The sequence below is a fragment of the Triturus cristatus genome, chromosome 8 (genome assembly GCF_964204655.1).
Source record: "Triturus cristatus chromosome 8, aTriCri1.1, whole genome shotgun sequence".
NCBI lineage: Eukaryota > Metazoa > Chordata > Amphibia > Caudata > Salamandridae > Triturus > Triturus cristatus.
Genome location: NC_140591.1, coordinates 1,274,063,690 through 1,274,080,352, shown reverse-complemented (window position 1 = coordinate 1,274,080,352; position 16,663 = coordinate 1,274,063,690). Strand labels below are relative to the sequence as shown.

Genomic DNA, 16,663 nt, shown 5'->3' with positions numbered 1-16,663 from the left:
TTTTACTGAGGTTGAATGTGTGGCAGCATTTGTGGTTTCAGGGTGAAGTAAATGTACCAGGAAGTGATGGCTACTATTCAACCTAGTGTCCTCTGGCAAAATGAGAGAGAGAATCTCTATGTTTGGGAAATTTAATACATACATACACTTGACATCATTATCTGGATTGAATTTGTGATACCTATTGTGAACCTAGGAACACAGAAGGATTAAAGACTGATTACAGTTACCTTAGTTACAAATGTCAGGATTGCCCTAAGTTGATTGCAAATATTTTTCAATAAACACTGAATGTAAGAGGGACAATGGTTGCTGCACACAGATAAGTAAATGGGAGAGCCCCATTCCCCACTTGTTCCTCACTATTACTCCTTTGTCTCCAGTGGTGCTTGCCTAAATAGAATATACACGATTTCCTGACAAGTAGGTTCAAGCCCTCACAGTGCATTCTGGAAACTGGGCAATGGCTGCTCTACTCTACATCCTTTTTGAAGAGTATAGTAGTAGTAATAGTATTCCATCACCAAACAGCCCCAAGGAGAGCACTCTATTTCATAGTTGGTGCTGGTCTCAAGGACGGGCCAGTCCTCGCAATTAATTTTTCACCAAGGTTCCTCTGCAAGAAGGAAATCACCGCACTCCCAGGAAGTCGTTAATTAAACTGAATTTATTTTGTCGTGCAAATGGTCACCACCAACGCGTTTCAACCAACAATAGGTCTTGCTCACAGTACCTAGTAGGAGTAGTAATATAACTTTATTCGGTAGCCAGGTACCACGAAAGTATAGAAACACATAACATTACAATAAATAGATCAAAGTGCATTTTAAAATATCTTCAATCACAGTTGAATTTCCCTTTTTTTTCCCAAAAAAGGATATTGAGGCTATTCAAAATTCCTTCCCTTCCATTGTTACTAGCACGTAAAAGCAAAAGCTGTGGACAGGCTCGGCTATGTGCAAATAGGACAAACACTTTAAAACATGTAAAATTTACCTTTCTACTTATTACATAAAATACATAAAGTTGACACAATTAAAATCAAATAGTGATAAAAAAAAGAGTTGATCTAAGCACTAGAAATGAAGTTCAACAATCTGCTACGTTTGTGCCAGACTGCCTGTAAGAATTTGCTCACAGTAATAACCATAACAGGAGTAGTATCACTTTTTAAAATTCTATAAGCCACTAAATATTTATTCACCTTTAAATTATGACACAAGTAAATAATCCATTTCCGGGGTGGGCCATAGTAATGAGGGCAGAAAAATAGTATATGTACCTTATTCTCATTTCCCAGGCCACACGCTGGACAGTTACTGAGACTTAGAACCTTATGCCATATATTAGTTAAAGATCTTAAGGGTAGAGTACCAAATCGGAACCGAATATAAAGGCTTTTAGCTAAAGGAGAGGAAACCAAAATCTAAGAATTCCTCAAAACGGCAAAAAGGTTTAATATCTAAAAACCTGTTCCTCAGTGTGCCTACTTGCTGGTTATTAACCGCTTCAGTGCCCATGACGAGATGGTCTCGTCATGGAGCACGGTTGCGCTGTGCCCATGACAAGACTATCTCGTCATGAACCCCGCCCGCTAATGTAACGCCCGGCACAGGGCGGGGAAAGGGCGTGGCACTGAAGAGGTTAAAATAACTGTCTTGAATATAAACCCAGTAGCTAGATTTCATAATATTAGGATCGATTTTGCTGATATTTTCCGGGTTAGTCAATAATCTTGTTAAGCCTAATTTATTGAGCCAATTAGAAACATGTGACCCAGGATATCGACTTGGCACCCCTGATAGAGAGCACTTCAACAAGACAATCTCTAAATTCCCTTAGCTCAGGGGTGACCCAAAGCCGAATCCAGTAAACAAGTGGTCTTAGAGAGGCTAGATCTTCAAATCTTTTGAGTCCTAAATCCAAGAACATGGAAGTTAGCGGTGTACTGTTGGGAACAGAAACCAACCATCTTACAAATCTATTTTCTGCAGCAGTGAATAAAGAAACATCAGCACATCCCCATATCTCGGCTCCATATAGAGCAGCCACTTGTGCCTTGCCGCGGTAAACTTCTACAGCCAGCGAGACAGCACCAGCGACTGTTTGTCTATGCAATCTACTAATAGCATTTACTCTATGCTCGAGTAGTAACATGTTTTTCCTGAGCTGACTGTTCCACTTCAGACTCTCCATTACCTTGACCCCTAAATAATCAAAGCTCCTCACCCTCTCCAGTGCTTCCTCCCCGGCACATACGACTACGTTTTTGGCCACTCCCTTCCCAAACACCATGAACTTGGTTTTGCTAGCATTGAGCTCCAGTCCCCTTGACGCACAGAAATCTGTGAATTTGTCAACAAGGAGCTGGAGTCCCATTGGAGTCTTGGAGATGAGAAGGGAGTCATCGGCAAACAAAAGGATCGGTACCTTACTGCCGTTCTGTGTAGGGGAATCATTTCTGCAGTCCTTCAGGATGTCAGCCACTTTGTTTTTGAAGAGTATAACTCAATCCCAAACTGACTTGTTGGCAGCTGATCAACTACCATGGATCAAACATATAGCAGGAGTGCCTCTCTAGCAACGTGAAGAGCTCCATGGAGACAGACCTGCATGAACCCTACTATGGCACTTTCTGAATGTACAGCTGTGTGCTACTAGTTTCTTCTAAGCTAGGACCAAGACTGAAGCTCTGCTAGCCTACCCTTCTGATGAACATACCTGTGTAAGCCCGAGACAAAACTGCGCAGAAAAGGCAAATGCTGACTCACTGCCTCCCTGTATGGATATATGGTGGTTTCACATTTTTGGAATTCTCCCAATTGACTCTTTTCAACTCGTATCAAAACGTGCCCATGACCTTTCCTGAATTGGCTTGGGTGCCATAGACGGTGCCCCAAGGGCATAACTGGAGACCACTTAGCAGCTTTGCTGGACAGAAGCTCAGATCCTGACTTATTTGGGCATCTGCGAGTTACTACTTGATCTTAATATGTCCCATCTGAACATGGGGGACCACATCTTCGTTTCACCCTACAGGTATGAACACTTACTGTCTCCGCCAGCACTAAGATATGTCTCCTAGAATGTGGAACTTTGACGTTGACAAAGTGCCAGTAGGAACTTTGGGTCATGGGCTATCTGATTTTATGGTACCATTTAACCCTAAACAGGGAAACAAAGCAGCTTTTCTGGCCCTATTTTGATCATAAGCTATCCAGGATTCAAGGTACCAGCTAACCCAAAACAGGAAAACAAAGCAGCTTTCCAGCTCCTATAACCTTTAAATGCAACTATGTTTTCAACATGCTACAATTTTGTTTTCCTCATTTTACTCGGTGCATAGTGCATTTTATCCTACAGATCATGATTAAGTATTGGTCTCAAATAGTATAATAAAATGCATTGTTTTGATGAGAGTAAATAATAGCACAGTGTTGGCAATCAGCTACTGATCATAAACAGTATAAATTATGTATAACTTTGGGGGCCCTAGTGACGCAAATGTGATTCTCAGCTGATATTTTGTTGCTTCACTGATTTTGTTTTTGTCAAATAGTTACAGTACTTATATTTATGTATCTTAAAGTGGTATTAAAGTGTTGCTTGCTTTATAGAAAACAAGAACTCTGCGTCGTCATTTACATCTATTGCAACTGTTAAACAAAATTTAAACTCAACCTTCACAAAATCTCCTTTGAAATAAGCCTTGAATGAGCTGATAAACTACCCCAGAGATTTAAGGAAATTTGGGAAGGCCAAACTTCCATCTTAAACAGTGCACCCAGTGTGCTAATTTTTAGACAATGCCTGCAGTGTCACATCTGATATTGCATCTGATATTGCAGTGATAAACAGTGGCAAGAAGCTTTGACTGGGCACCCAATCTAACATCTAAGAGTCGTGAACTTCATTTTCTGCATTTGGTTATCTATTCAGTATGTAGAGGAACACTGGATGGATTGTCTAATGACCTCCTTTCTGCCTACCACTTCTCAGCATCTCCTTTCGAAGGTGAATTCATGATCACTGCTGTTCCAATGGTAATAGCTTATATTATCAGTGTCCAAAACAATTTGTGGCATTATCCTAAGATGTGCATATATATTTATAATGTAGAGGACATAAACTTTGGATTGTGACTTTAACAGGTAGTTTAGGACACTGAATCCCAAGTCCTATAGTTCACGAACGCACCCATAATAACGAAGTAGCATTCAAGTAGTTGGTTTCCTCTCCATGGCGCACAAACTAGTCTTCAAGGAAAACTTCAGCATTTTGGCTGCACATGACTAGTTACAGCCTATCTCCTGCCTGCACTGACTTATATGTGCATCCTCTGAGTGCAAGTTATCTGTTTCCGTTTGGAGTGATCCCTTCTCTTATGTGGTCCTCTCACCTACAAGGGGATATCTAGTCTGCTCTCACTTCTGATCAGAGGCCTTGTCCTATATGTGATCCAGTTCAGATATTCTGACAACTAACTTGCAGGAGCATCTCTCTCCCTCTCTCTTCTAAAGCCCTTTCTTCCCAAACCCTGAGCACTCTTTACCACTGTTGATACCTTACCAGAGGGGAAGGTAGACTCGTAAGGCAGAGAAGGAGAGATTGGTGTAAATCTCCACACAACAGAGGTTGAAGGTGTTGACACTGGCAGGCTACTACAAATTTCCCTTTTAGGGCATCCGACGGACAAAGTATAACACTAACATTTTAAAAATCTGTTTGTCTGTATATTTATCAAAAATCCAACGTAAACATTGACTTGAATTTTTAATACATATTAAAACACACAGTAGATGAATTAGTTATTCAGTTTATCCCAAACCAATGTTAGCAAAAATAGTATTATAAATGCACTTTAGTTTGTCTCATAGGATTAGCCATAGTACTTTACAGTGAAAATTGCTTTTGGGGGCTAGTCCCTGTAAGAACATGCCAACATAGCATTCTTACCTGCTACAATTTTAAATACAAGGTACCTTACCTTGTGGGCTACAATACCTTATTATAGTGGGCAGACACATGGTCAGTTTTCACTGCCATGAACAACGTGGCAGTAAGAGGCAGTGAAAACTTTTAAATGATCCCCCACGCCATGGGAGAACGCTCCTATGCCAATGGGGTCTTCAAAAACAAAGTCTCTCTTTGGAATTTTGCTTTTCAAAATATAAAGAAAGTTGTACGTTTGATGTTCAGCTCTGTGATGTTGATGGAGCCGTCCGTTAAAATTACAATGCGTTTCTTGGAAAAGCTAGAGATGTGCATAGGGGCAGCAGACATCTCTAAATCAAGCGGGCAGAGTACCCCACAATATTTGAAAGACAGGGTTCCTTACTCTCAGAAAGGTTTATTTTGACAGGTTTGCCTAGAGGCTTAAAAGCTACTGCTGCCAGGCTACACATGTAGGTCTGAAACTATGTTTATCCATGTCAGTCTAGTGGATGGAACAATAGGTGCTACAGTCCACAGGAGACATGTCCATTTCCATGCATTTCTATATTTTCCAGCACCACATACTATGTGACCTTACTGGAAAGTTAAATATTCCATTTGGGTTTTAGGCAACTTTAACATGTTTTAGGGGTCGCTGCACATACACTAGGGACAGGACAACAGTGCCCCAGTGGGCAGGGTTAAAAAGAGCAGCAATACCAGTCAGCAAAGAAATGGAGGATCACATAAAAAGAGGGACTTTCTCACAAATACTGCAAGGTTTTCTGAATCTTCAGAAGCACACCATGATACAATAGCAGAAAAACATACCATATTGATCACCTGTGGGCAAATTGTAAGGTATGAATGCATATATGAAAATTTGGAAGCAGCACAACAACCAATTCAAACACACAGATCTGCAGAGTTAGCAGCCTTCCACAATCACAGTTTACTCAATTGGAATTTGCAGCAGTTACAGCATACACTCTGTGATAAAAATTGTATGAACAGACTGCATTGCATTAAAATGTATTTAATTTTATTTCAGCCAAGTTCCTTCAATAAAACAACAAAATAATGTTGTATTCTTTTTATGTCACTTGCTAATGTAAAGCTACACTGATAATTTCAATATTTATACTTTAAATTTACATTTAAGACTACATCAGGCGAATCGCAAAATAATTTACTTGTAGTTTTCAAAAATGTTAATATGTTAATTTGGTACACACACACAAGTATGCTGAAGTCTATTTCCATGCAATTCATGCATCACGCAAAATTCAACAGGCCACAAATGTGAGTTTCACCCCTCAAAATTAGTCGGGATTCATGTGACAATAATAGTTAATTTGAAAGCCTGTTAATTGAAACGGCAACCTTGCAAATTCATAAAAAGGAAGGAGTGTATGCAATTACCTCATTAATCTATCACTTACTGATGTTCCTCTGATATTAAATCTAGTGAAAGGAACATAACGATTAAAGTCACTTAAAATTATTTTGGATCGGAGGGATGCTAATACTGCTTCAATCAGAGCAATATTTAAAATCAGCTTGTTAACAAAATTCCTACTTTATGTGAATTAAACAATGAAACCTCTCAATTGTTTGTACATAAACTGAAATACAGATCCTGTGCACGTTCTGGTTTACGCTTTTTTTCTGAATAATGTTCAAGCTGTGGGAGTGATTAAGTACATTTTGATTGTCTTGCTCCCTATAAGAAAACAGTACATAAGGGCCACGAGAAAAGCATGTAAAATATGAAACCTAAAGCCAACCAGGGTCAAACAGTTAAAGAAACAAGGAAAAAAACAAGTTACTTACCTTGGTACATGGGTTCACACAAAAAGTCCTGCAGGATCGAAAGGGCAAAATGCTCTTTCCATATGACACGGCTGTCAAGGTAGTAATGCTTTGTAAAAGTGTGTACTGATACCCATGTTGCGGCCTGGCATGTATCATAACAGGCACTCAAGTACCAACACACTGTTAGTAGACTTGGCCCTGGTGGAATGAGCCCTCAGTCCTTCAGAAGGCTGCTTTATGACCAATGCATGCAAGGCCTTAATGCAAAAGTCTATCCACCTCAGCAGGGTGCTTTTCTGCACCACCTTACCTTAGCTACAGAGAACGCCACAAAAAGTTGATCATCCACCTGATGGTCTTTGGTGCGAGTGATGTTAAGTTTCAAGGCTCTTCTGGGGTCCAGTCGATGAAGTCTCTCCTCCTTCACCTCGCGGTGGGGCGGGGCAAAGAATGCTGGGATGGCGATCGGTTGGCCAACATGTAAAGGCACCACAACTTTAGGCAAAAAAGATGCACAGAGCGAGCCTACTGATCACTTGTGCAACGAGCTGAAGTAATTACGATGAGGAAGATGATTATGGTAGTGAGTAGACACAATGAGCAGCTGTGCACTGGCCCGAAAGGTATACATATAAGAAAAGTTAGGACCAAATGATGATCCCACTGTGTCGTCACAAATGATTGGAAGGGAACATGTGCATCAAACCTTCTATAAACTGCATCACAACATGTGATGTGAACAAGGACAGTTGGTCGGGCAAACACAAAAAGGCGGAAAGGACAGACAAATAACATTAAACAGAGTCCATGGCAAGGCCTTGGTGAGCCAAAGATAAAATGAATAACAAGACATCCACAAATCTGTTCCAATGTCTAGCATATATAGACTTTGTAGAGAGATGCCTGGCTGCAAGGATGACATCCCCAACCTAAAGAGGAAGACTGAATGCAGTCAAGTGCTATTGCTCAATATCCACACATGAAAGTGTAGATTACACAGGTTCGGGTGCAGAACCGTGCCCTGTTGCAGCAACAGACAATCCTCCTGAAGCAGTATCCTGATCAGAGGATAGATCCGAATGCTCAGAGGTTCTGGGTATCACACTTCCTTGACACAATCTGGAGCCAGGAGGATGACTTGGTCCCAGTAGTTTCTGATCTTCTTCAGAACAAGGGGCAGGAGAGTCAGAGACTGAAAAGCACATAATAGTGTTGTGCCCCACTCTAGCCTGAATGCGTCTCCAAGTGAGAGAGTTCTTGGGAACTACGATGCACAGAGGTTTTGACACTGTGTTCTTGATGGAGGTGAAAAGATCCAGGCAGGGATGCAATCATCATTCGTGATGCTTCAGGCATCGCCAGCTGAGCTCATCTGCACTGGTGTTCCAAGATCCCACTAGATGGCTCACAATCAGGGACATGCCCTGATACTCCTGCCAAATCCTGAGGATGCAGTGCCTCTTTGCACAGCAGCCTGGACCCCCCCTTCACCCTGCTCGTTGCAGTTCCACATGAGGGTAGTGTTCTCCATTAGAATATGTACTGGCTTCCCTTGATGGGTGGCAGGAAGGTCTTCAACTCCAGGCAGACAGTCTGCAGCTCCCACAGATTTATGTGGCGCCCAGTTACCACCAGAGACCAGATCCCTCTGATCTCCACCTCTCCCAGATGACTTCCCCAACCCAGGAACACATCCATCACCACTGTCAGCTCTGGGTAGGGAAGGGGGCAGGGGGGTCTGCTGCTGGTCAGATTTATTTATTTGTATTTGACGAATTTTATATAGAGCTGGCTAGACCCGGAGGTATCAGAGCGCTTTACATGAGGATTAGCAGTTTTACAAACGTTACATCAGTTACAATAAAGATCGTTGCGAAGAGAAGAAAAACAAAGTTACATAATTTACATCTGTTGGTAGATCATTACAAAAAAATTTAAAAACGGATAAACAGGTACTATGGTGCGACGGGAGGGTAAGGAAAACGAAGGGGAAGGGATGTAGGTCAGGGCTGGAAGGAGCGGCCGAGGGGGAAAGTACGAAAAGGGCAGGTAAAAGGATAGAGAAAGCGAGTCCACAAAGGGTCCTGTAGATCAATAAAGTCCAGGGCCAGGACTCAAACACTGCTTCAGGTCGCATAAGAAAAGGGAACAGGACAGAATGGGGAGGGGGGGGGGGGGCTGAGGGACTCATCCCAGCGGGAAAAAAGACAAGGAGGGAAAGGTAAAGAGTTTCCAGAGGTGCTCCATTAAGGCGACAAAGAGACTGGTACAAGGTGTAGACCGGCATCAGGATTTGGCCCGGGAGACTGTAGAGACCGCAAAATGGCGGATCCTGGCCATGATCTCCAGAACTTTGTGATAAAATGGCGGGAAAACGAGTATCAAAACAGTCCATTCAAAAACCAACAAGGGAACCAACCCCTGGAGTATGGCTGGAAGAGGAAGAGCAGATTACCAGATCAGGCGGGGAAAGGCTGCGAGACGCCGGCCATAATCGGGTCGATGCAGTCAGGAGGCAGTCAGCGCGGTTCCCCCGGCAGCGATCTCAAGAGGGGAAGGCAGCAGCCGGGTCAGGAGGGCGTGCCAAATCGAGAGAGAGAAAGAAAAAACTGGTCAGGAGACAATGTCAGGCAGCGATATCGGAACCCTCGTTGAAGATCTATGAAGGTGACAGGCACCGAGCGTCCCAGCCAAAGGTCAGAAGAGGATAAGGGTGACGCCAGGCAAACGCGGATCAAGTCCGGAAGGTCGGGCAACAGCTGGAGGGAGGGCTGCTCCCCAGTCATCACCCCAGAGACATCCAGGGTAGCCCAGCCGGGCATCTGCAATGAAGAACAAGGATGCTCCATCAGCAAACCCTCGGTGGATAATCGGACGGTGAGGGGAGAAAGAAGAGCGAGGGGGACGGAAAAAAAGTGTCCAGACCAGATGGAAGGGAGGACGTGTAGGCGATGGAGGCATCAGCGGGGACCTGGCGGGTACGCCTCCCATGGCTCGAAAGACGAAAGCAAGCACAGGGGTACCTCGCTGAGTCTGGCTCCATCATGAGAATAATCATCGGTGAGGAGGAAGGAGAGTAACTGCGGAGAGAATAACGGCAACTGTGACCCATGTCCAGCTGGGTAGGTGACAGCCGAGGGAAAGAACCCGAGCCTGTCTCCTCTTTAGCCAAACGAGTAGCTCCACCGGGCATCGGCCATATTGACCAGGATCTCCGCGGTCGGGACTTCAAATGCTGTTCATCAGGAAGAATTTGAGGCTCAGTCACGAGAGATGAAGAGGACGAGGTCAGCTGTCCCCACAATCCAGGTGAGCAAGAAGGGTCGAAGGAGGGGGTGAATTAGAGGGATTAGAGCCAGAAAAGGCGATCCCTGGCCGGGAGCTCCCAGCCGGAGCTCCTCACCTGTCGGCCATCTTCGCCTCTAAGTATTGTGGACAAGCAGCCACCACTGCAGATCATGAGCAGTTTTCTCTTAAACCTGAATGACATCCAACAGGCTTCTATGGCGCTGGGCTCACTGAGACTTCAGATCCGACACCAGAGCCTGCAAATGCCACCTGGTGTGTCGATAAACAGGAAGCATGAGACCAACAGGCTAAGAAGTCTCAGAGCTGTTCTCATCAAGATCCAAAACTGAGACTGAAACATCTGGATTACAACCCATATGTCCTGGACTCATTGCGGGGGCGAAAGGGCCCTGAACTGCACTGTGCCCAAAAGAGTTCCTATAAAAGGAAGCCTCTGCAAAGGAGACAGATGTTGTCAGAAGGTATGTTGTGGTCTGGAGTTATTTTCACCGGGGGAACTTACTTGAAAAGCCAGGTCTTCAGCGTCTTGTGAAAGTCCAGAAGATAGTAGGAGGCTCAGATGTGTTGTAGGAGGGAGGTACAGGCTTTATGAGGTAGGTACAAGAAGGCGCGTCCCCCTGCTGTGCTTTGTGTTTCCATGGGATGTGAGCTAGTGAGAACAGCATAGGTGTCTGGAAGGAATATGCTACTTACCAGTATGCATCTGTTCTTGGCATGTAGAGCTGCAGATCTATACACTGTGCATAGATCGCCATCTGGTGTTGGGAGTCACAAGGTTGGTGACTCCTCCTCTGGTTAGCATTGCGCATGGGCTTCGGCTCCATCCTCAGATTGTTTTTCGCCAGCAGGGAAAGATGGAGCGTAGTAGTAACAGTAAAGAAACCCATGTATCTAAATAAGATAAGACTGGAACGGATACAGGTAGCCGGGGAGGCGGGTGGGCGTGTATAGATCTGCAGCTCTACATGCCAAGAACAGATGCATACTGGTAAGTAGCATATTCCGTTCGAGGCATATGAGCTGCAGATTATACACTGTGCATAGATTATATAGCAGTACCCAACCCTAGCGGCGACCACCGGCATCCGTTGCAGTCGTTTGAAACAGTATTTTTAGTACAGCTTGGCCCACACTAGCTTGTTGCTTGGTTTGCACATCTACACAGTAATGTTTTGTGAAGGTGTGCGGTGTTGACCATGTCGCTGCCTTGCAGATGTCATCTAGTGGTATATTCCCTAGGAAAGCCATAGAAGCCCCTATCTTCCTTGGAGAGTGGGCTTTAAGGGGGAACCGATAGCGTTCGTTTTGCTTTGTGGTAGCAAATCTGTATGCATTTTACAATTCACCTAGCTATCCCTGATTTGGAAATAGGGTTGCCTTTGTGTGGTGGGGAGAAGGAAACAAATAGCTGTTTGGTTTTTCTGAAAGGTTGTGTTCTCTGGATGTAGTAAAGTAAAGCCCTTTTAACATCCAGCGTGTGTAAGGCTCTTTCCGCAACTGTTTGGGGTTGCGAGAAAAAGACTGGTAATTCTACCGACTGGTTTAGATGGAATGGAGAAATGACTTTGGGTAGAAATTTGGGATTGGTGCGGAGTACAACCTTGTTGTGATGCATCTGAAGAAAAGGTTCCTGTATAGTGAGTGCCTGTATTTCACTAACTCTTCTGAGGGAAGTGATGGCCACTAGAAAAGCTGTTTTCCATGTGAGAAATTGCAGCTCGCACTTATGTAATGGTTCGAAAGGGGGTCCCATTAACCGTGTGAGGACTATATTCAAGTTCCAAACAGGTGAGGGTGGCACTCTGGGTGGAATTACTCTTTTGAGGCCTTCCATAAAGGCTTTGATGGCAGGCACTTTGAAAAGTGAGAGGTGCTGCCTATTTTGTAAATAGGCAGCAATTGCAGCGAGGTGTAACCGAATGGAAGTATATGCTAGGTTACACCTTTGTAAATGGAGTAAATAACATATAATGTGCTGTATGGATACATTTAAAGGATTGATTGCGTTGTTGTGGCAGTAAACAACAAATCTTTTCCACTTTGCTGCATAGCACGCCCTAGTAGTAGGGAGTCTAGCTTCCCTGATAATGTTCATGCAATCAGGGGGAAGGTTAAGGTATCCAAATTCTAGGACCTCAGGAGCCAGATCGCAAGGTTGAGTTGAGCTGGGTCCGGGTGCCTGATCTCTCCATGGGTCTGGGTTAGGAGGCATGGCGAGAGGCGTAGCTTTTGGTGTGGTACTACTGAGAGTTCCAGCAGTGTGGTGTACCACGGTTGTCTGGCCCATGTTGGAGCTACTAGTATCAGAGTTAGGGAATGCTGCTGTAGCTTTCGCACCACTAATGGAATTAGTGGGAGAGGTGGAAAAGCGTATGCAAATTTGTTTGACCAGTTCATCCATATCGCATTGCCTTCAGACAATGGGTGTGGATATCTGGCGGCGAAGCTTGGGCATTTTTTGTTTTCGTGGGTGGCGAATAGTTCTATGTGTGGATGCCCCCACTTCTGAAAGAACGGGTGAAGAACCTGTGGGTGAAGTTCCCACTCGTGGATCTGCTGTGTCTGTCTGCTGAGCAGATCTGCCACGGTGTTTTGTACTCCTGGGACGTGTTGGGCTAGGAGAAAAATCTTTTGTGGAATTGCCCATCTCCATATGCTCTGTGCTAACTGAGAGAGCTGTGGAGAGTGTGTGCCCCCCTGTTTTTGAATGTAGTACATGGCAGTCATGTTGTCTGTGCGAATGAGGACTGCCTTGCCTGAAATCTGCGCCTGGAAGGATTTTAGGGCGAGGAAGATCGCCAGTAACTCCAGATGGTTGATGTGGAGTAACTTCTGTTGCGGCGTCCATGTGCCCTGTGCTGTGAGATGTAACAGATGAGCTCCCCAGCCGGAGAGCGACGCATCTGCCGTTAGGATTATTTGTGGGACCGGGTCCAGGAACGGTCGACCTCTGGAAAGGTTTGTGGTGATCCACTACTGCAGAGAGCGATGGGTGCGACCGTCTACCAACACCAGATCTGTCAGTTGTCCCTGGACCTGGTTCCACTGGCGCACCAAGCACTCTTGGAGTGGACGCATTTGGAGTCTTGCATGGGGCACTATAAAGATGCAAGAGGCCAACATCCCTATGAGCTGCATAAACACTCTTGCTGGGAGAGAGTGTTGACATAGGAATTTTTGACGCAGCGCCTGTATTTTTGCAATCCTGGCAGTATTGGGATAGGCTATGGCTTTTGAGGTGTCTATGGTGGCACCGAGATATTGTTTTGTGTGTGATGGTACCAGGTGGGTTTTTTGATGGTTCACCGTGAAACCTAGCTGGTGAAGTAGTTGGACCGTAGCGGCGGTATGTTGCACACATTGTTGGTAGGACGTGGCTTTTATCAGCCAATCGTCCAGATAGGGGAAAACGTGAATGTGCTGTCTTCTGAGGTGTGCAGCCACTACTGCCAGGCACTTGGTGAAAACCCTTGGTGCTGTTGTTACCCCGAACGGGAGCACCTTGAACTGGTAGTGTTGTCCGTCTACCACAAACCTGAGGTACTTTCTGTGAGACTGGTGTACTGGGATGTGAAAGTACGCGTCTTTCAAGTCCAGAGTGGTGAGAAAATCTTTCTGGGAGAGAAGTGGAAGAACCTGTTGGAGGGTTACCATGTGAAAATTGTCTGAATGAATGTAGGTGTTTAGAGGTCTGAGATCTAAGATAGGTCGTAGGGTCTCGTCCATCTTTGGAATTAGAAAGTACAGGGAGTAGACCCCTAAATTTTGTTGATTTATGGGGACCTGCTCTATTGCTCCTTTTTGCAGGAGGGAGATCACCTCTTGTGTTAGTAGCGCAGTATGTTCTTGCGACATAGGGTGGTGCCTGGGTGGAATGTTGGGGGGTGTAGATGTTAATTCTAGGCAATACCCTGACTGAATAATTTGTGTCACCCATCTGTCTGAGGTGATTGTCTCCCAGGCGTGAAGGAAATGTTTTAGTCTGCCTCCGACCGGAGTGGAATGGTCTGGAGGGAGCGGGAGAAAGTCATTGGGCAGGAGGTGTGGCAGAGCGGGCGGTATTCGTTTTGCCTCTGCCCTTATTATTATTGCCTCTGTATCCGCCTCTTTGATAACCCTTCGTGAAGGTAGATTGAGGAGGGGATTTATAAGACGTGGATGCACTGTCCGAGGAGTAGCCTCTGCCCGTGCCCCGAAAGGAAGAACGGCGAAAGGAGCGCCTGGGAGTCTGTGTTTGTAGGGCTCCCATAGATTTCGCAGTGTCTGTATCTTTTTTCATTTTTTCGAGGGCTTCGTCTACTTTAGGGCCAAATAGATGATCTTGGTCGAATGGGTGATTTAATATAGAGGCTTGAACCTCTGGTTTAAACCCTGAAACCCTGAGCCAGGCATAGCGACGGAGAAGGACACTGGTGTTTATGGCCCTGGAGGCTGTATCTGCTGCATCTAGGGCACATTGTATCGAGGTATTGGTTATTGTCTTTCCCTCTTGAATAAGTTCATTAGCCCTAGTCTTGTACTTTTCAGGGAGATGGTGCATGATGGTCTCTAGCTCATCATAATGCGCCCTGTCGTATCGGGCCAACAGTGCTTGCGTATTGGCAATACGCCATATATTGGCCGCTTGTGACGCAGTGCGCTTCCCTGACGCATCTAGGAGCTTGGACTCTTTGTCAGGTGGGGGCGCCTCGCCTGACGCCTGAGAATTTGAGCGCTTCCTAGCTGTAGATACCACTAGGGAATCTAATGGTGCAGGGCCTTTAATGTAAGAAGGGTCTTTGGGGGCGGCTTTGTATTTCTTCTCTATCCGAGGGTTTAGGACCCTGGCCCTGACTGGGTCTTTAAAAACCTCAGGGGCATGTTTAATTACGCCCTTTAACATAGGTAGAATGGCAGTGGACCTATGTGTATCGTCAAAGGTGTCTAGGAGAAAATCCTCCTCCACTGGGTGGTATGTAACTCCACCCCGTGGTAGTGTGCCGCCCGTTGTAACAAATGGTGAAAACCCAAGGAATCTTCAGGAGGGGATGGCCTAGATGGACAAATGTCATCCTGTGGAACATCTGGGATGTCCGGATTGTTATAATCATCCCATGGGTCTGGAGATCCAGTAGGGGTGGGATCTTGTGGCACATCTGCTGGATCATAGTAAGGGTCCCCCAAATCGTCTGGGACAGGAGACAAGGTGGGGGAACGATAAGGTGGGGGAACGATGAGGTGGAGGGGGTGGAGGTGGAGAGGGTGGAGGAGGTGGAGGAGGTGGGGAAGGCACCCTGAAAGGAGAGGTAGCAATGTCCTTTCTCTTTGGAGGTGGAGGTGGAGCTGGCTTGTCCAAGTGTCTCTTTTTTGAAGACAATGTCGAGTGTCCAGTCTTTGGATCCTTGGTGAGAGTTTTTTGCAAAGGATCCGGTGTGAAAAGCTCCTGTTGCACTGGTTGTTCGGTCGGCGCCGAAGGTTTCGGGGCCGACGGCTTTATAGGTTTGTCGAAGCCGTGCTTCCTTGGAACCTCCGGTTTTTTGGTCGGTGCCGAAGAAGGTCTCGGCACGGGAGTGTCGGTGCCGAGGGTCTTGTGATGTTTGGTCGGCGCCGGAGGAGCAGGTTTCGACACCAAAGACTTCGGTGCCGGGTTCGGTGTGGAGGTGGAGGCCGATTTTTTCTTCGGTGCTGAAGGGTGTTTCTCGGCACCGGTGGTCGGCTGGCTCGAGCCCGAGCTGCCGGAAGGCTTAATAGGCTTCTTTACCGGGCCCGAAGGTGGGGTGTGAGAAGCAGTGTCCTTGGTCTTGCCTAGGCCCGGAGGCGAAGGTGTGACCGAAGCCTTTTTCAGTATCGGCGTGGGAGGGGGAATTGTACTCACGACCCACTGCGCCGGGGTGATGTCCTCCACATCTGAGTCGTCTGCCTCGGAAGCGCTGACGAGGTCGTCGTCCTCCTGTTCGATGTCCTGCTGTCCCGGAGCTTCGACGTCGTCCCCGAAGATGTCGACTGGAGCGGAGGTCGAAGAGTGCGCCATGTTGCGTCTAGCCTGTCGATTTCGAATGGTCGTTTTTGAGCGAAAAGACTTGCAGGCGGGACAGTCTCGGGCCTCGTGTTCCGGGGAGAGGCAGAGGTTGCACACCTCATGGAGATCGGTGTGGGGAAACTTGGACCCACATCGAGGGCACTTCTTGAAGGGAGTTCTTTCCATCAGCCGATACCGGAGCCGGAATAGGCCCGAAGGCCGCCATCGACATCCGGAATCGAAGAAGTGCCGAAGAGAAGATGAGTAAGATGATTTATATCTTTGAAGAAGCTCGATGAGCGAGGATTTGTGCGTCGATCGGTGAACTGGGAAGTTCGGAACCGGAGCGCGAAGTATTACATCCGAGCCCGATGGCGGAAAAAAACAATCTGAGGATGGAGCCGAAGCCCATGCGCAATGCTAACCAGAGGAGGAGTTACCAACCTCGTGACTCCCAAAGACTTTCCAAGAGGTAAAACAAACTGCAAACATCCGGGCCCAACACCAGATGGCGATCTATGCACAGTGTATAATCTGCAGCTCATATGCCTTGAACAGTTGTTTTAAGTGAATGCAGCTGTTCAGGTAGGCAGGGCCTGTCTTATG

The 16,663-nt window shown here is 46.0% G+C and overlaps 1 protein-coding gene across 4 annotated transcripts in view; it reads right to left on the bottom strand.

Moving 5' to 3' along the window:
* The window catches only part of DCAF6 (DDB1 and CUL4 associated factor 6), a 525,140-nt gene that overhangs the window by 126,473 nt on the left and 382,004 nt on the right, over nucleotides 1-16,663 (bottom strand). For 2 of the 4 annotated variants that reach the window (XM_085622996.1, XM_085622998.1), the window contains one exon: nucleotides 6,358-6,399. The exons of the other annotated variants lie outside the window; for them this stretch is intronic. In XM_085622996.1, the coding sequence (XP_085479122.1) occupies nucleotides 6,358-6,399 (42 nt within the window). The remainder of the gene's footprint in view (nucleotides 1-6,357; nucleotides 6,400-16,663) is intronic. 4 annotated transcript variants of the gene reach the window in all.